This window comes from Lissotriton vulgaris, chromosome 1_2 (genome assembly GCF_964263255.1).
Source record: "Lissotriton vulgaris chromosome 1_2, aLisVul1.2, whole genome shotgun sequence".
Classification (NCBI taxonomy): Eukaryota; Metazoa; Chordata; class Amphibia; order Caudata; family Salamandridae; genus Lissotriton; species Lissotriton vulgaris.
This window is the reverse complement of record NC_141686.1, coordinates 337,917,886-337,939,134: the sequence shown is the minus strand read 5'-3', so window position 1 is coordinate 337,939,134 and position 21,249 is coordinate 337,917,886. Positions and strand designations below refer to the sequence as shown.

General features: G+C 42.7%; 1 protein-coding gene across 1 annotated transcript in view; it reads right to left on the bottom strand.

The window, feature by feature from the left end:
• The window catches only part of LOC147736702 (olfactory receptor 1G1-like), an 80,295-nt gene that overhangs the window by 15,795 nt on the left and 43,251 nt on the right, over positions 1 to 21,249 (bottom strand). Inside the window, exon 2 of the mRNA XM_086952676.1 lies at positions 1,226 to 1,371. Coding sequence (XP_086808802.1) covers positions 1,226 to 1,371 — 146 coding nt within the window. The remainder of the gene's footprint in view (positions 1 to 1,225; positions 1,372 to 21,249) is intronic.

Sequence of the window (21,249 nt, the reverse complement as noted above, 5' to 3'; positions counted from 1 at the left end):
ATCCACCTCCTCTGGGGAGGGGATTTCAACATACACCCATGCCCACGAGGAAAGACTATTCAATGTGGTATAACAGATGAGTTAGACTCCCCTTTGATCCATTTTGAACACACCAAAATAGGGGATGCCAAGAACAATATATTATCAGAGCTAGATTTAGAAATAGCTAACACCATAAGTGCAGACACAAACTATTTGCAGCCAACTTACGTTGGCAGAGGATTCCGAACAACAGTTGACTATATCCTCCTTTCTCCCGGACTGGCATGCAGACTTAAAACTTTTGAGGTCAGACATAACACACTAAGTGATCATTCCGCCTTGAAAACGGATTTCCAGATAAATCACGTCAAAACGATAACTACAATTATAGAAAAAATGCTTGCCCAAAATCGGTTGGAGCTGGGAAAACAAAATGGATATACACTAAAATGGGAAAAGGTAAATCCAACAGAAATTACTGGTAAGCTGGTAAAAATGGCATACCCAAATATAATTAAATGCTTAGACTTACAAGAAACAGATGAGACCGTTCTAAGTAATTTCATCCAAATACTGGAGAAAACAAAGTGTCTCCTTACCGCTAACTCTAAAACCCAAAATACGACTGTTAGAGGATGGTTTAATCACAGCTGTACAGCGGCCCTTACTAACTTAAAACTAGCCCTAAAAACTACTCCCAGAGATCAGACTCCGATCCAACTCTATAGAAAACAATACAATAGGGCACGTAAAACAAGAATAGAAGAACTTAAGCAAAAACTTTGGAATGATCTCCATATTAGTGCTCTCTCTAGAAATAGTGAGAAATTTTAGAGTACCCTTAGATCACCCTACCTTGTAGACGATAAAAGTCCTAAAATAGAAGTGGCCATAGAGGAAGACATTTGGGTGGCTCACTTTTCAAAAAATTTGAAAAACCCAATAACACCAGGGAAGACTGTAAACACACTGACAAAGGTTGAATACCCAATTTCCCTACAGTTTGAAATCTCTCAGCTAATATTTGCACTGGGCGCTAGTAAGAATGGGAAGGCACCGGGCCCAGATGGGGTTCCGGTGGACCTCTTTAACCATACTTTAGATCTATGGGCCCCTATCCTCACCAGAGTATGTAGTGCAGCAGCAAAAGTGGGCCTGATAGAATCTTGGTCGAGATCTATCATGGTCCCAATCTTTAAGAAAGGGGACCGCCAGGATCCCACATGCTATTGCCCCATCTCACTGCTGGACTCTCTGGGCAAAGTTGCTGGTAGGGTAATCCTTCAGAGACTCCAGCAGTGGGCTGAGGCGAAAGGCATAATTTCCGATCTCCAGTTTGGATTTCGAGAAGGCTTCGGCACAGTGGAGCAAGCTCTTAATCTTAGCCTTCTAATTAGCAAGTACACACAAGCAAAAAAGGGCATGGTCTACATGGTATACGTGGACCTGTCCGCAGCATTTGACTGCGTTTCCCACACAAAACTCTGGACAGTCTTGAGGGAAATGGGAGTGGATGCTGTTCTCCTAGATTTTTTGAGAGAACTATACTCAGCAGCGACTGCGAGAGTGCGTTTTGGCCTAAAGGGGGAGCTGACGGAGTCGTTTGGGGTGGAGCGTGGAGTCAGACAGGGTTGTGTCCTGGCCCCCTTCCTATTCTCTCTGTACACTAACGGTCTTGAGGAGGAGATGTTGAGGGGGGCACAGGACCTCCCACAGGTAAAAAAGCGCCTGATTCCCGCTCTGCTCTACGCAGACGACGCTGTCATCTTGGCACGCACCCCGCGTGAACTGCAGAAGTCCCTGAATAGATATACGGACTACATGACCAAACTGGATTTGCACGTGAACGTAAAAAAAACATTCGTCATGATAGCAGGGAGTAAAAAAAAACAAGTTAGGAGCATCCACCTTAGTTTCCAAAAACTTGAGATAGCTGATAAATATCCGTACTTGGGCATTATGATCGATAGGAAACAGAACTGGCGGGCAGCAGTGGACGCAAGGTGTCACCTATTCAAAAGAGCCACAGCGGCGCTGATCAGTTTTTCACAGAGATTAGGGAAAAGGGCTCCAGTAGAGCTACTAAAAATTTATAGTGCAAAATGTCAGTCAATTGCACTATATGGGGCCGGTCTCTGGGGCCATGCTGACACAACTACCCTGCAGGTTGTAGAAAATTCTTTCTTTAGATTCCTCCTACCAATACTAAGTTCAACTTCCATATACGTAATCCATGTGGAACTTGGTGTCTCTTATTTAGAGGAGCTTATAAAGATCCAGCCGCTATTGTTGTGGAGGCGTATCTGGACCTCCGAAAAAACCTACTCACACAGTCAATTGTAGCAGAGTTGATGACTCTTGATAGAGCAGATAACATCCTATGGCTCCGGTATGTCAGAAATTTTCTTAAAGATCTAGGAAAGGAGAATTATTATCTCCAACCTGAAAATATCATTGACATACCGAAGAAAACACTAAAACAACTGGCACTAAGTCACCTAGAGTCACTAAGGCTGGCCGCTGAGTCCCAAAAACCCTCGGTCCTCCATGCCAACATGGTTCAGGCCACAGAAAGCATCCAGCCTCATCTAACACTAGAAATTAGTTCTTACGAAAAAATGCTGCTGACAAGATTTAGGCTAGATCTTTTTTTCAGGCTACTAGCAGGTGGGAACAAACTCTTCCTGTATGTCCGTGTGATGAGAATTCAAAACAGACTAACTTACACACCATATTGTTTTGTAAATTTTATACCTCATATCGGAAAACATGGTTATTGCCACTGTTGAGACAATGGGGTTTGAGGCAATGCCGCCCCGCAATGTTCCGCCTACAAATGTTGGAATCTGAATCTGCCTGTTACCATGTTGTGAATTTTTTGAAATGTGTCATAAGGCATAGAAAAAACCTGTAAATAACACAGCTTGATTGTGGCCCTAGAAACTATAATGAACTAATCTTCTCTAGTCTTTTAAAATGTATTGACTTATTCTGGATCAAATATTTGTATGAATATGTAGATTTTATATTTTCTAGAATGTATTTTTTAAAAAAATGTGCTTTTATGGTTTGCCAATGTGTTAAACCGAATAAAGGAATTATATATATACTGGTACATAAGCTGGAGTGGGAATAGTATATCTAATATTCCTAGACTCCAAAACTTTTTCTAATATTGATTAAATATATCTTATATCTAATTTGTTTATTTTTTTATATTTTATATTATCTGTTTATTATTTATATTAATGTTTAGTGTATTGTTAGTAAATGTGTCTTTGGGGGGTTAACAATTTTATATTTTATTTATTTGCTAAATTAATTCCTAGGTTTTGTAATTGAGTTATTTATATGTTTAATGCTTTTATGACAGTATCTGATTTGTAAATATAGCTAGCTAGCTAGCTAGCAAGCTAGATAGATAGATGATACTTTTTATAGTAGTAAATGTAAAATATGAAAAAAAGAAAATTAATATAATGTAAAATATATATTTTTAACCCTTGTGGCAATATTACCTACTGGCGGTCACCAGGAGGTAGTTATAGTTAGGACCAAGGCACTTGATGGTGGTGTGGGTTATAGCCTTTATGTTCACTCATATGTCAATTCAAAGTCTCGGGGAGATGGAATATTAACATCTGGTAGTTGGTCAAATGTGATGCAGGTATTTTTCAAGATGAAGCATTCTTTAACTGTTCAATCATAACGCTGTGAATACTCCGATGGGAGTATGTAATATGGACAAAATGAAGATATTGTCACTCAACGTTAAAGGTTTGAACCAGCCAATCAAAAGACAAAAAATCTTAGATTATGTGCGTAGGTTGAAAGGTGATATTGTATTGCTACAAGAGACTAAACTGGAGGCTAAACTTTTTTACCATCTGAGGAATAAGTTCTACAGTGAGGTTGTTGGTGCAGAATCGGTACAAAAGAAGAATGGGGTGTTGATTCTTGTCGCAAAGAAATCGAAGGTGGAGGTTTTGTCTCATGAGGCAAGCTTAGACGGGAGGTGGGTCACGGCCAAACTAACCAAGGATAATACAGAGTTTTATGTCATGAGCGTATATGCCCCTAACAACAGCGATCTCAAGTTTTGGGAGGACTTAAATAAACACATGGAGAATATCCCAGATAGCGCTGTTCACATAGTGGGTGGTGATTTTAATCTCCCAAAAGACGCAACGCTAGATAGGGACTCCCACTGCCCTTTCAAACCTAATAAATCTCATAGAGCCTTCAATAATCTGTGTGAACGCTTTCATTTAGTGGATGCTTGGAGGCTCCAGAACCCTACAGGGGAGGGAGTACACTTTTTACTCTACACCGCATGACTCATACTCCAGGATTGACTACATCCTCATAACACAGAACGGGGTACCCAGAATAGAGTCCACCAGTATAGAGCCTCGTGTGGTGTCGGATCATTCTTGTATTTCCCTGTCCGTTGTAAATGCCAAATCATCTCCTCGGCAGACGTCTTGGCGCCTGAATGACGAGATACTAAGCGATGCTCAACACAGAGCTACAATACAAGCTGCCATTGCCTCTTACCTGCAAATTAATAAAGAAGGAGACACATCTGATCTTATTAGATGGGATGCTATGAAAAGTACAATACGGGGAGTATGTATAAAGATTAGGTCTGCCATGAATAAAAATTATAACGCGAAATTAGATTCCCTTGAAAGTGAAATTGGAGATCTAGAAAGTAAGCATCTAAGATTAAGAGACAATATGACTCTTTATGCTCTGGCAAATAAAAAATATGAATACAATAAGTTAATAAGTGAAAGGGCGGGAATCTGGCTAGACAAAGGCAGGAGGTTTAAGATTTGTGAATCCAACAAAGCGGGTAAGAGTCTTGCTTCATATTTAAAATTTAAAGTACAAAAGAACTGTATTAACATACTTAAGGACGCCTCAGGGAACTCGCACTCTGAGCCAGACAAGATAGCTGAGGTGTTTAGGGTGTTCTATGAGGATCTGTACGCGAAAAATACAAAGGTGGAGGAAGATAAAATTAAGAATTATTTGGATGAGTGTGATCTTCCAAGGTTGACTGCTGAAGATCAGGAGGGTCTAAATGGTCCGATCAGTGCTGTAGAAGTGGAAAGTGCTATTAAAAAATTGAAATCAGGGAAGGCACCGGGCCCGGATGGCTTTACAGCAAAATTCTATAAAACATTCCCAACTATGTTGACAAGGCCCTTGCTAAACCTATTCCAAGAAATAAATAGCTCTGGGGAGGTAAAGGGCACTCTGGCGGAGGCAATAATTGCAGTACTCCCTAAGGATGGGAAAGACCCATCGCTCCCAAAAAACTACAGGCCAATTTCACTAATCAATATTGACTGTAAGATCTTAGCAATGATACTTTCTGCACGTCTCCAAAAGGTGCTCCCGCAACTAGTTCATCCGTCTCAAGCGGGCTTTCTAAAGCATAGGTTGTCCAGTGATAACACACGAATTTTGGCGCATGTCCTGGAGAAAGCTAAGCTTTTGGAAAGCCCTACAGTGGCAATAACGTTAGATGCAGAAAAAGCCTTCGATAAGGTTGATTGGGCCTTTCTCGAAGCAGTCCTCAATAAATTTAACTTGGGGGATACATTTACACGGCTAGTGATGTCCCTTTATTGCTGCCCCTCGGCACGAGTCAGAGCGGGAGGATCGTTTTCGTCCTCCTTTTGCTTGAAACAAGGTACGAGACAAGGGTGCCCCCTATCACCATCGTTGTTTTTATTGGCAATCGAACCGTTCCTACACCATATAAGAAAAGATCCTAAAATCACAGGTATACCGTTTGGAGACTGCACGATCAAGTTGACCGCATATGCGGATGATGTGCTTGTCCTATCTGAAAGGGCGGATGAGGCAGTGTCTGCACTCATGTCGGACATTGAAGACTTTTCGAAGGTATCGGGTTACAAGCTAAATAAAGACAAGACGGAGGTTAAACTGCTGAATAATATAGGGAATAAGGGGATCCTGGGGGATTCTGGTCTTACATGGCAGCCCAAATGCTTTAAGTACCTGGGGTTGGACTTTGATAAGGATTTAGTCTCCACTCTAAAAATAAATGAAGAATCGACTCTGAAAAAAATATCCACCCTTCTAGAAAGTTGGTCCCCAAAATTTCTGTCATGGTGGGGCAGGGCTGAGACTCTCAAAATGATGTCGACACCCTTAGTTAACTACCTGGCCAGTATGCTCCCCATGACGTTCTCATCTTTTTGTCCTGAAAATAGACCAGCTGTTTGGTAACTTCCTGTGGCGGGGCAAGAAAGCCAGGATATCTCTAAAGAAACTGCAACTGGCAAAAGATAAAGGCGGCCTGGGTCTGCCATCGTTCAGGAACTACCAGACAGCCTTTCTTTGTAAACAAGGTGCTCAATGGTTGATAAAATCACCAACTTACACTCCTGTGTGGATTGACATCGAGAAGTCATTAGTTGGCAATGCCCCACTTGAATCTTTACTCACCATGGATCTATCCCACCTGCCGCACTCCAAATATATAATGTTAAATACCAGAAGGGCCCTACTCAGACTTGACCAATCCCATAAAACTACATTGACATTCTCTAAATCATCATGTATGTCATTATGGAGAAACCCCTATCTTAAACACGTGGGCGTGGAACTCTTCTGGGAGTCATGGTCCGGGAAAGGCATTAATCTCGCAGGAGATTTGTATGACAATGGCGAACCAATCCCGTTCTCAAGCTTACAGACGAAATTTGACCTGTCCCCGATAGACTTCTATAACTTTCTAAAAGTCAAGGCGACACTTACCAGCCGTAACTTCAAACCCTACACTCCGTGGCTGACAACACATCTCCCACGCATTATGCACACAGGTCACTTCGTTTCCAAGGTGTATAAACTGTTGCTACCGATGCCTAGCAAATCTCACAGAATTGTGGAGGCAAAATGGGAAGCGGAACCTAATTCCACAGGAATAGAGTTGGATTGGGAACTGATTCATAAGTCAGCACTTGCCCACAAAATATCACCCATCCTTTTCCAGACAAAGTATATGCTCATAAATAGGTCCTTCTGGACTCCCGAAAAGCTATTTAAATGTAAATTACGTGACTCTCCGGAGTGCTGGAACTGCCAGTCAGGGACTGGTGATCTCCCTCACATGCTATTCAAATGCCCCCTACTGAGTGAATACTGGGAGAAAATATTTGTATGCATTCATCATGTATTTAAGATAAAGCCAATGGAGGAATTTATATATGTCATTCTAGGGGGGCTGGAGCCGCGATTAGCAGATGTGCATGACCGCCAGCTTTTGGATTTAATGTTGACATTGGCTTGTAAAGTTGTTTTATGCAAGTGGAAATGTGCTAAGGAAGTAAATTTCAAGATTTGGCAGGAATGGCTGTCTTTCCTAAGAGGTGCCACGAATCAGGCGCTACAGTCCTCTACGTGGTGTCCATCCAATAAGAAGTTGTGGAAGTCACTAGACAATTCATCCCTTCATTTTGAGCCGCCTTGAAGTGATATGACCTTGTAATAGTACCTTGGATGTATGGGTGTGAACCTAGTCCGTATGTTAAGCTATTCCCATTACATCCACACGTCGAGTGTTTAACAACTTAATCAACAACCATGTGGCAAGCAAGAGTGTTCTCTTTATCTTTATTATTTGTAGTTTCTGTACCGGTCTGGCAACATCTGTATCAATTCACTTTTGATGGAAGATTTAATGTAATGTCTTTTGCTTTTGTTTTCTTACTTCAATAAAAACGATTTGAAATAAAAAAATAAATAAAATGTATTGACTTATTCTGGATCAAATATTTGTATGAATATGTAGATTTTATATTTTCTAGAATGTATTTTTTTAAAAAATGTGCTTTTATGGTTTGCCAATGTGTTAAACCGAATAAAGGAATTATATATATACTGGTACATAAACTGGAGTGGGAATAGTATATCTAATATTCCTAGACTCCAAAACTTTTTCTAATATTGATTAAATATATCTTATATCTAATTTGTTTATTTTTTTATATTTTATATTATCTGTTTATTATTTATATTAATGTTTAGTGTATTGTTAGTAAATGTGTCTTTGGGGGGTTAACAATTTTATATTTTATTTATTTGCTAAATTAATTCCTAGGTTTTGTGATTGAGTTATTTATATGTTTAATGCTTTTATGACAGTATCTGATTTGTAAATATAGCTAGCTAGCTAGCTAGCAAGCTAGATAGATAGATGATACTTTTTATAGTAGTAAATGTAAAATATGAAAAAAAGAAAATTAATATAATGTAAAATATATATTTTTAACCCTTGTGGCAATATTACCTACTGGCGGTCACCAGGAGGTAGTTATAGTTAGGACCATGGCCCTGATTATGATTGCGGTCGGATCAACCGCTCTCCACTGTTGTCATGGTCCGAAAACTGCCTGTCAAGCATGCAGCATTCCGACCACCACAATATGATGTGACAGCCGTATTGAAGGTCGGAAAGTGCTCCATACCACAGCAGCCTGTACTGTGGCCAAGAAAATGGGCCGCATCACAAGCCGCCGTGGTATGGAGCACCTCCTGCACCTCCATGCACTATGTGCCATGCACCATTTGGTGCATGGCAACCTGTGCATGGATGTGAGTGGGGGCACTACATGTTGCCCCAGGGCCACTTTACAGTGGCCTACATTGCACGGGGGCTCTATTTGGGTCCACGAAATTCCATTTCCTATAGCCTTTTCATGGTGGTCTTCCTGAAATGGAAATGGATATCTTAATCCTGATGGCAGAGCCTGCCTTGGCAGTGCCTACATGCGGGGCTCCGATTTTTACGTATCCCCCTCTGGATCACTAATCCCGGTGGAGGTGGCAGTGTTATCCCCGACCGCTGTGAGTCTGACCACTGGGATTGTAATCAGGCAGTCGGACCGGAGGACTGTTGGTGGGCAGACTGCCACCGAAAGCCTGTCAGTGTGTGGGCTGACTGCCATCATAATCAGGCCCCTAGTATCCATAGGAAAAGCCTTTTTTGTTTTGCCAATAACTCTGGTGCCATTTGATGAATCTTTGCGAGGTTTAAAAACTAGTACTCCGCTCAGTTCAGCTGCTATGTTGAAAGTTCCAATGTGATTCGTCAAGCAAGGGCAGAGAAAAAGGGGAGTCTCAAAAGGCAATTTCTCCATGCAATTTTCTAAAGGGATTTTGAACACTACTCGCTGGACAGATTTACACCAAATTTGTCAGAAAGCTAGCTCTTGGTCCAGAATTCAAACCATTAAATGCCTGGAAAGATAGAGGATTTTGTAAACATGATCTCCGGTATAAAATACGGAACAATTTGCATGACATAAGCTGACATTTGACCTTTGTCTGTGAATGCACAGCAAATTTAACAAGATTTAAAAGCATCTTTAGTGCTCTTTCTCTTTCTGAATGAAAAGAACGCCTGATCTTTGTCTGATAGATTCTCTCGGAAGACTCGGGCAAGTAGTCTCTGAAATAGCTCACCCTGATAAGATCTGACACACCAGAGCGTGGGGGCAAGTAGAATTCTTAAGGCCGGGTTCTTTCTTGGCTTCTGCTGTTGAGAGCAGAGTCCATGGTTCTCCCTTTAAATTACCACGAGTATGTGAATGCACAAAATCACCTGGAAGCTCTGTCCATTTGGCCCTTTCCCATCCACTTTAGTAGTATGCAAAGGTCTTGCTGCCTTTTGCCAAGATGATGGACAGCTTACCAAAACGTCCCTCAACGCATTTCCCTCTGATTTATTGATGTGTTCTTGATGCCGAGGAATATGAGGACATCTCCACTAAACAAAGAAGCACTTACTACATATAGTTAATAGGAAGTACCCTTGTTTAGTGGAAATTGTCCTCTTTGTAATCTTGTTGGCTTCTCCATTTGAGGATTCAGGTTATCACATTTGCAAAATTCACACAAGGTCACCGGAGACATTTCCTCATGGTCTATTATGCAGATGTAGTGTAGAACACGTACTGGACATTTATTCAACAAAGTAGCTGTTCTTAATTAACTAGTAGAAAGTACTCCAGTTTGGTAGATATTTTGTGCAAAACTATGGAGTTTTATTGGATACAGAGACAGAATGTGTAATTCTGGTGCAGACACTCACATGGCTTTTGACATACCAACATAGACATTTAGACACCCACACACACATCCATTCAACCACTCTCACCTCCACTCAGACACATACAGCCACTCATACACCCATTCACATACCCACATAACCACTCATACATCTATACAGCCACTCAGATACCCACAGACCCACTCATATACCCACTTACAGACCCATACAGCCACTCACACACCCACTCACAGACCCACACAGTCACTCATGCAGACATTGATAGGCCAATTCACAGACTAGCACAGGTACTCAGGGATCCAATCACAGACCCATGTAGGTACTCATACTCCCATTTACAGACCCATACAGGCACTCAGAGACCCATTCATTCACCCACTGAGGCATTCGTATGCCCACTTACAGAGCTACACAACCACTCAGCCACTCACACACCCACAAATTCACTCACACACTCACTTACAGACCCATACAGCCATTCACACACCCACTCACACACCCAAATAGTCACTCACACACCTATTTGTCTTCATCTTATGCTCTACGGGACAACCGAGTCCATCAGTTTTACCAAACCCAGCTCGGAAATAAGCAAACAACTGCCGCCACCCGTTCGAATGTTTTAGCGTCAGCTTCTAGGATGACTGCAGTCCACTCATTGGTTCGTTAACCCTATCCCAACCTTGCTGCTATTGGACAAAGGCACCAAAAGTCTAAAAGTAAATAAAGCGTCTGATTGGTCAGTGCTGGATCAAGGTGTGCTTGGGTGAACTTACGACGTATTAACAAACCAAGGAAGGCACCTTCGGCCGGCCGGCGCTACTTCCAAGGGACTACTTTTTTTTAAATCGTACATTTTTTAAATAAGGTATATATATTTTTTTATATAGCCTATGTCCTTCTGCTTGTCCTGACGTTTTCAAACATGTATTGGGTGTTTGGATTGGTGGTGTAGTTTTCGAGTTTACGTGGCTCAAAGGTCACAGTTCTCTCTTTATAATAGTAGTATAGATTATAGATTATCCCAGGAGCCTACCCATATTGCCCGGGAAAATCACTGCTGCGGCCCGAGGCCAGCTCTTCCCAAAGAAGGCAGCCGCCGGCGTCACCCTAAGGCCGCGCTGGGATTTGCCTCAGCCGGCCGAGCCTCCCGCAGCGCCATTGGTGGAGAGAGCAGGGATTGGTTACCCCTCGAGAGCTTCCCCTTGCTGCCAACCCAGAAGCCCTGGCCGGTAAAAGGCTGTGCTGAGCCTCGCGGACTACCCCCACATATTGGCAGGAAGAGGAGCCCCCACCCCAGGTCCCGGTGAGTGGGGGCCACCTTTCATTCAGGGCCCACAAGGCAACGGGGGCATTTGTTCAAGAGCCCACGAGGCTCCAACATAGGGCCGCATTTTGGTAATTAGAGCCCGGGAGGCTCCTATGTGAATTTGGGGCACTGTTGTCTCATTGAGCCCCACAGGAGAGCCCGGAAGCACGCTTGTACCTGGCTCAGTTCCACAGCTGCCCAGCACTTAGTGGGCAGCTGCTTTGTTTAGGCCTGAACCCTTGCGCATTCTTCTTTGGTTGCCTGCGCAGCCCAGCCCTGATATTGTGGACTCAGGGCGCTTCAGCCCCTGAGAGGCCAAGTTGGCCTGGGGTCAGTTTATGTGATATGCCCTTGCGTGGGGTACATGTTTTTGCCTCATGTGATTTTTGCGCAAATGTGAGACCTGCCTAATGTGATTTCTGAATCATGGGTAATGCCTTTTATGCCGATACCTCTAAATGTATGTTTAGGCCTAGGAGGTTGTTTTTCCTAGTATAGTTATGCTAGTGAGCTCGTGGTTCCCTGCGTGATATATGCCTAAGGTGGTTAAGGTTGCGTAGTGTGTACTTTTTACCAGTGATTACTGGTTGTGTGCTACCTTTGCTATTTGGTGCTACAGTTATTATATGTGCTATGTGCTAAGCGTTATTCCTACAAAGTGCTAATTCTACCAAGTGCTAGTTCTAAAAGTGCTTATTCCTGACAGTGGTCCATGTGGCCCTGTACCATGTATATAATCCCCTGTAAATTCTGCCCGTGCCTGTGGCACATTGTAAAGTGTGTGTTTATTATCTAATGTGTTTGGTATAATAGAAAGGCTATTTTTATATATAACCCTGTGTGGAGTTTCCTTTGTGGTGGGCCTTAGGTGTTGTTACTGGGTGCGGGCGCAAACGCTTCACACATCACCTCCAGGATAAGCCTGACTGCTCGTGCCAAGCTACCAAGGGGGTGAGCAGGGGTTATCTTTGGCGGGTGAGTTCCTTGCCCTGACTAGAGTGGTGGTTTCTGCCTGGCTTTGGCACAAGCCTTAGCCAACCAGAAATCACCATTTCTAAGACTAGAGTCAACCAAATTAGAAGAAAAAGCACACCCAACACAATCCAAAGTTCAATCCATGGTGAAACCATATAAGGTTTCACCATTGTTAGGTGATGAAAAAGGTCTGTTGCTTGTTCTTTCAAAGTTCTTTTCGCTGGCGTTGGTTGCAGGCTCGCTGGGATCCTCGGAAAACGTATCAAAGTTAATGAAGTAGCCAGAGGCAATTCTGTCAATTGTTGGGATTGTATCAGGATTCGTTGAAATTGCTGGAACCACAGGATCACTTGTGACGTTTCTGTAGATGGATGCCACTTCATTGTAGACAAGTGTTTCTTGAGAAACTATTATTTGGGTATCAAGAGGTACTAGTTCCATAGCTTTGTTGCTTAGTCCTTCATTTTGCACTGCTGATTCTTTAAAGGTGATGAGTCTTTCAGTTTGAACCTCTTGGATTGTTGCAAGATTTGGCTGTTTGCTACATTGGCGAAGTCCACTTGGCCTACTGCTTTTGATCGGCCACATGATGTGGTTTGACCAGGTCGATTGATACAAACCTTTTCTCCTTTTTAACAGCAAGGGGCGGCAGTAATACTGTTCTTGATCCGTGGATTGCTAGGACAGGTACTGGATGTCTGTAAGAAGGCCCAAATTCCTTCTTGTCCGCAATCTTTTCTCTGACCAGATCACCAAGCTTTGGGATCCAGGCAGGCCTTGCTGGGACGGTTGGTTTCTCTTCAGTGGATGATGGCTTCAGGAACACGTTACTTTGTTTTGTTCTTATTTCATTGAAGTCCTGTAAAACAGCCAAACGGTCTTAGATATCAAAGGGGTTTTGGTCTACCACTGAAGTCTGACAATCGAGGTCTACTACTAGCATTCTGGTCCCAAAAAGGACTTCATATGGAGTGATACCCCCTAGAGAACTTCTTGGCAGATTGTTAAGACTACGTTGGATAGTTATTAGATGTTTGACCCACCCGTCACCCGAGCCTAATACCCTAGCTGTTATAGATTGCTTTATGTCCTGTTTTTTTTCTTCTCCACAACTAAATTTCCCCCAGGATGGAATGGACTAGAGTACCACAATGCAACGCTCAATTTGGCCATGGCCTCCTTGTATGCTCGAGAGCTAAATGCAGGACCCTGGTCGGAATGTAGCGTGCCTACTGTGCATGTGCCGATGAAGACTCGCAAATCCTTTTATAACAGTTCGAGCGTCAGCCGAGTGCTGAGGCCACATCCAAATAAATCTTGTCTTAATAGTTGTGGGCCCGCATTTGTCCACAAGGAGGTCTGCATGTAGAAAGTCTAATGCTATCTAACAATAGTGTCTGTACTGGGCTGGCTATGCTAAAGTCAGGTATCTGGTGGCGTTCTGTGCGGCGATCTCTATTGCAGTCTATGCAGTCAATGACAAACATGTGAATGTGAGCATTAATTCCTGGCCACCAGTATGTCTCCTTAACAGTTAATTTAGTTTTAGAGATCCCTTGATGTATCGGACGCTCTCCCAAATGTGCTTCGTATATCAAAGCTACTCTACATTTCCTGTTTGGAATCACTCTACCCCACCACTCCAGGGATTCGAGCAAAAGAAATGGAGTTTGCATAAATTATATATGAGTATTTGAGTGGAAACTTATTAGGTAACGCTGCACCGCTGCCGTTGCTTGTGGCATTGACAGCTAAATGTAAATGTACAGGAATTTAAATAGCGCAAATCACCGAGCGGTTTCTAAGCGCTTGCTTAGGGAACCCGTCCTGGTATTCCCCTGTGAGATAACCCCGGCAGGGTATCCGCAAGGTGAAAGCCAGGCATCCCACCACGAGGGGCCGTTGTGGAGATTAAGCAAGCTATTGCCCAGAGTCGCAGAGTGTGAACCCATGAATCGAGTAGGCACCGGAGCGAGAATTGTCAAGTCCATGGACATTTTCAGGACTCAAGACCCCGCCGAGCCGGGAATTGAACCCTGGTCCCGGGCTGACCTCTGCTTCCAGGTCTGCCTCCTCTAACCAGTGAGCCACACTTCTCCACAGTGAGCCACACTTCTCCATTATAGCTAGCATTATTTTGCCGTCTATTTTCGTTTTTGGAATGGAAAGAGTTCTTATATAGCGCAATCTGCCACCCTACGGGTATCCTGGTGCTTTGAACAAGTGATTGCAGCTACAGAAGCCATTTGCACAGCTGCCTGCGCGGCTTCATCAGCCAATGAACTCCCTTCAACGTGAACGCCATCACGTTGATGGCTCAGTGTATGTACATGTGAGTGTTTTTTAGTCCTTGTCGTAACTGAACTATTTGTTCTCAAAGCATTTTATGCTTGATTGTGCCACCTTTTGCATCTTTGTAACCGTTTTGAATCCAGTTTTGCAAGTATTCATTGTAAGATTGAACACTATAATACAAATTGCACAATATGAGTGTGGGGAATTCGTGGTTCGTATTCTCAAGCGCCATCTTGAATGTTTGTAGTTCAGCTTGCTGAGCTGAACAATCTCCAAGAGATTGAGAGTTAGTGACCATTGGCCGGAATTTGCCATCACGCCAACAACCGTTAATGATTGGGCATACCGTACTATAGGTTTGTTTACCCCCGTAGCGGGTTGAGTTGATCCGTCAGTATAAATTATACATTCATACTGCTCTAGAGGCAAAATTTCAGTAGGTAGAGGACATTCTTGTTCATATTGTAGAAATGCTTGTGTTGTCAAATAATGATCAAAAACGTATTCAACGTCTCTTGCAGCAAGAGAATTAACCCATTGTATCCATCTTGGATGTAAAGCTTTAGCATTGGGTATGCACACTTTTGTCACTGCCTCTAAGGCAGGTACAGGTGTAACGATCATTATGCGTTTAACCTGTGCTAGGGCTCTTTCCTTTGCAACTGCAGTTTGAACCGCTGTCAGAATTGTTTCTGTAGAAGTGAATTTCATTACAAGACCGGCTACATTATGCATAAACCTTTAATGATGCAGCCGCATCACAATACAAAGGTTCCAATTAGAACAAAGGCAACAGCCAAATGCTATGAACCAACAACAGACAGCCTCTTTTAAATGTGGCCATAGAAGCTTCCAATATGCATAATGTAGCCCGTGGTCTTGTAATGAAATTGCGATTCTCATATTAACATGACTAGAGAATCTGGATTTCATTAAAGACTCAGAGGCTGAGATTATTCCTCCCTCCCTCCTCTGGAGGCATTCCAATGGGTATTGTTACCTTGTACCTTGTACAATTTATTGTAATGCTTTTCAGTCCTCTTATTATCTTTACTATCCTTACATTTTTTGGAATTGTATTTTATGACATGTTTGGATTTGTTTTTTATTGGGTATTGGATTAATTTCCTTATCTTTTCAGATAATGCCTGAACTTGAGAGTGCTTACGTCATTTCATTCAAGTTTGCGTCCTGCATGGATCTCTTCTTTTCCTGCTTTCTCTATTCAAGTTTCAAGATAACCTGCATTCATCTCCTAAGTTGCGAAGTTTGATTCTCTGGACGTCTCAAGCCTTCAAGCCATTGGATGAACTTTATCTTCTTCTGTGTCCTCATTTAAAAGAGGCTGTCTGTTGTTGGTTCATAGTATTTAGCTGTTGCCTTTGTTCTAATTGGAACCTTTGTATTGTGATGCGGCTGCTGGGATCTGTATTAAAGGTTTATGCTAATGTCAGCCTTCGAGTCTTTAATGAAATCCTGATTCTCTAGTCATTTTAACATGAGAATCGCAATTTCATTTCTGCTTGTGTATACAAGTGTGAATTGTAAGCTATTGATACTTTTTAATCTTCATTAAAAGTTAAGTACGTGAATCTGCATTGTCTAGATGTCTGTTTGCAGTGAACGTGTGTCCAATTAACTGTTTTAAAATCGGGTTTGATTATTTTGTAGAGAGGTTTAACCCATTCTGCATAATTTAGAATGTATTTTCTTCCGAAATTCAGGAAAACCTAGAATTGACTACGTTTTTCAGCATTTTTGGAGGTTGGAGCAGCGCACACTTTTCTAAAAAATTGTCTACCAGGCTTTTACCTTCACTTGATAACTCATATCCTAGAAAGAGGACGTTGAGGTGGACAATTCTCGATTTCGTAAAATTGAATTCATACCCCTTAGAGGTGAAGCCCAATATAATGGTGTTCACCCTGTTCAAGTGCCTGTTTAAGTCATTGTCTGTCAGATAGATGTCATCTATATATGACAATGCTACATCATCATGCGTTTGTAGTAACTCTGTTACCCTCGCTGAAAATAACCCAGGAGTTTTCTTGAATCTTTGATGGAGAAGACAGAAGTGACGCTGTGTCTCCATGATTGAGAAAGCAGTCAAATACATACTTTATGGTGCAAGGTTTTGACATAAGAAACCGTTAGAAATATCTAATGTGGTTTTATACTTTTTACGCACAATGTTGTTCATTAATGCTGCACTGTGTGCATTTTGTACTGCAAATCTTTTGCAACAAGAGTTTAAATGTCTGTAATCCAATACTAGACGATATGTATTGTCTGGTTTGGAGACAATCCTACATGATTTTTGTATAATGCAGGAGCTTGGGCAACTGCCCATTTCCTCGCATAAGTATATTTTAATTTTAAATGAAATGGAATGTGGTTGGAGAAGGCTGGCATAATGATGTCTTCTCGATGTGGGCACTCCGTGACAAATTGTGGAAGCCAGTCTGGTTCAGCTAGAAGAATGGCATAGCCCTTAGAAAGTCGCTCCCAAAAGAGTGCTCTCACTTTTCTTGGTATGTCTCCTTCCATCTGGAGTGTTACTTCATATAACTTATGTGGAGAACTAACCCTGGTATCTGCAGTTTCAAATTGGATGAATTCATTCAAGTCCACTGTCTCCAGATGATCCTTCAAGTTCTTGCAAGCTATGGTGACTTCTGCAGGGCTGTCCAACATTGTCTGAGCCCATTCCCCGTTCTTGAGTTGTGTCCTCAAGATCCTCAGCATGTCTGATTTTTAGACCTGCTACCTTCTTTTTGTTGAATTGAGGTTTCTTGTTTTTCTGAACGTGTTGATCGTCTTTGGACTTTACGCGTTCTTCCTTGTGTTCTGACCGTCCTCTTCTTTTGGATTTCTGTGACGAAGTCTGAAAGATACGAGAGGAACGTGTATCAGTATCTTGATATCTATCAGCTTTTCTCAAATTAGCCCTATTCCTGAGGTTATACCTCCTTTCAGAGGGCTCCTTTTTAGGAGACCTACCCCTGGAATGAGAACGCTTCTCTTTAATAGTTTGTTTGCTATTTTCTCACTTCTTTTTAGAAGGAGTGGGAGTGTTTTTAGTAAAGACCTTTTCAGGACTTTCATACAGTTGGGGTTTCACTGGTTTCCCACCTAGACTGTCTCTTCCTAATTCTTCATAGGATTTTTCAATTATTCTGGCTAATTCTTGTGGTTGCTCAGTTACATCATATTTCCCTTAATTTCTGGCGCATCGCTACGGATTCTGCTTCACCTTTAATATCTATACTACTATTATAAAGAGAGAACTTGCACCTTTTGGCCAGGTAAACTCGGGAACCACAGCGCCAATCTACACACCCGATACATCTATGAAAATGTCGGGGTGTGTAGATGGACTCAGGCTATATAAATAAAATAAAAAAGTAAATTAAAAAAATTAAGTTTCAAAACAAAGTAGTCCCCTGAAAGTAGCGCCGGCCGGGACCTAGCGCTGGCCGCGACGCGACGTGCGTGATGAGCGCGACGCGACGTGCGTTATGACGACGAAGGAGGAGCGGCGGTGCAGTGAGGAGCGGCTGTGCAGTGAGGAGCGGCGGCACAGGTAAGGAACGGGAAAGTTTAGACTGTGTGATGCAGGGGGAGGCGTCCCATGGGGGGTGAAGTGAGGCAGACAGATGACATGAGCGGGAGTGAGTCGGGGCGGGAGGGGGGCTGGAGTGAGTCGGGCGGGAGGGAGTCAGGGCGGGAGGCGGGCCTGGTCTGTGTCCGTGCATGGGCATGCACGGACAATGTCGGGGCGGGCGGGGGCCTGGGCGGGTGGTTGGCCTTGAAGCCTTATTGCCCCCAGGCAACGCTGGGGCGGGCTGCTAGTTAGTTAATATTATTGTTGAGACCTGTTTCATACCCAAATTTAAAGCAGGCTCTGCCCCATATTAATTTTGAATCTGTTTCAGGACATCAGGTAGTACCGGCATAGATGAAACCCCGTGTGTTTTAGTGTAAATAGCAGCAAAGACTGTACCCCAAGTGGTGCAGTCCACCAGATGTGGTGTGATCCCCATTGGTAAACAGATTGTTAAAATTCTGTGTTTCTCATGAGGGTTAGTATTGGGAAATACTGATTCGATTTGCGTAATTTTCTGAGCTATCCAAAATGGAATCTGTTCCCTTTTTGCAGGTAACTTACCAATGACTGAGTGTAAAGTCTGTGGTGTAATTTTTTGTGTGTTCCTCTGGTGAGGGAGATGTTGTGGAATCATTATTGCCGGTTGGACCGTAAGAGTCCGCATGACATATTGAACCATTTGTCCATAAATTTGTATTAACTCTTTGAGTTGACATCGTAATTCTACATCTGTCATTTCATTAATGTCAGAATGTGGTGTATAGCTGGCTAAGACCTGCCATGTTGCTCCTGGTATACCTAGTGGACCGAGCCTGGTAATGTGATTTACATATTTTAGGGCGCCTATGAACCAGAGCATATGCTCTTGGTATGTGAGTGGAATTTCAATATCCTTGAAGGGAATGTATTCATCCGGTGGATCATCTTCTTTGTAGAAGTGAAACGCATGTGTTATTGGATTTGCTTCAGGGAAGACTATCCATTAATAGAATACCTCTGTCTGGTGATATTCATGTGCCTCTATCATGATGGCACATGAATATCACCAGATGATGAAATTGAACAAGAAACAATTGCTGCTGAGATAACTAAGGAGAATTAAAAAATCAGCCATGGTTCAGGTCCTCTTAGTCAGCCAATAATTGAAAATGAAACTGCCATTGCAAAGAACGAGGTACAGATTGCAATGCAACTAGCAAGACAGGAAAATATTGATTTGGAAGAGTGAGTTGCATAAGAGCAAAAAGAAATATATATATGGAGGTGAAAGACAAAATTGATCATGGATTTCTCCATGAGAAGAAAGAGTATGCACGTCATTTAAGGCAATACTGGTATGTGTCAATGGTCAAACTGCACCCGTAAAAGTTTTTTAATACGAGTTCTCACTGCTTTCCTACAGAAGACTACAGAGTGTAATTAGTCATATGTAGTAACAGCACCCACTGGATTAGCAGCACATAATATCAAAGGAATTACTTTATATCGAGGTTTGATGCTGCCTGTGGAGCACGAAAACAAAGTAGAATATCAAAAGTCATCCGGTGAAGCCTGCCATGAAGTGTTGAGAGTACTAAAAAAGTTAAAGCTTTTAATCATCAATGAGGTGAGCATGGTCTCAAACTCAATGCTTCCCTTTGTAATTTTAAGACTGAAACAGGTTCCTAAAACAGACTACTATTTGGAGGAAAACACTTGATGGTTTTTGGAGATCTACTGCAACTTACACCTGTCAAAGGACAGCCTGTGCTCAAAACACTGCTCGACAATGAAACTCTGAATTGTTTGGCAAGCATTGGAAATGTCAATATTTTGTAAAACTTCCCATACAAAGTATTACTTAGGAATATACAGCAAGCATCTGATGTTGAATACGGGAATATTTTGAAGGATATTAGAATAGGTGTTTGTGAGGAGGGAGAAATCATCAGCTCTGTTCCTCACCATATGTGCATCCACCCTGCCAAACTCGTACAGAGCACCAACAACCCCGCTTGTGTGAAAGGGTAACCAAAACTCTTCCTCGCAGGGTGAAGGCTGGCCCACGTGGCTCAGGAACCAATGGGGAAGGCGGACTGAGGGAGAAAAAGATGTTAGCAGCTTGCAAAAGGGGATCGAAGGGCTGGTTCAGGAAAACCTGGAATACGCCAGCAACTGCCACCCAAGGAGGCTTGCAGGGAATCCCGGGAAGACACCACCAGAGTACCACCAGCAGGAGGAAGCCGAGAACTGGTCAGAGGAGAAGCCGCACCCCAGAGGAGACAGAGGACGAAGGAGACGGGACTCTAGAGAGCTGGAGCGAGAAGTGGTGGACTCCTCCGGGGAATGCTGACATGCCGCTGCAACTCAGGAGAGTTGTGGCAGGCCCGGTATGTAACCAGGGCGGAGGAGGGAACCTAGACGACAGCTCTGAGAGTGAAGGGGGGTCAAACTCACCCGGGCTATAGGCGGTGCACCACGCTCCTCTCGGGAAGGAAGTTATTGATACTGGCATAGAATGTTGTTTTCTTTATGCAACAACTATCCCTGAAAATTGATTACAAGGGAACAGGTGTTCACAACTTAGCATAAAAGAAAAGAGAGTGAAGGGAAACCCTCTTAGGTGCATTTGTTTCCCATTCACCCAACATTTGCAATTCCTTTTTTTGTTACATTCTCCATTTCTACCACTGCATGCTCACGAGAACCACCTAAAAGGTAAGTGGGGGTTAAAAGGAAGGGGAAATAATTCTCATATCTCGGGAATCCCAGAAAAGCACTGAACCCCCCCAACTCCCCCACAAAGCCCCATTCGTACCTTTCTCCAGGACGTCCTGGTGTGGTGAAGAATACTATCCTTTAAAACCAGTGTGATTTCACAAGCCTACTTAACGCCACTTTCTTCTTTTTCCTGAGAACCTTAGGGACGTCCTGGAACAAGAGCACCCTGAAAGGAGAGAAGAAAAGGAAGTATTATAAGAATAAAGAAGA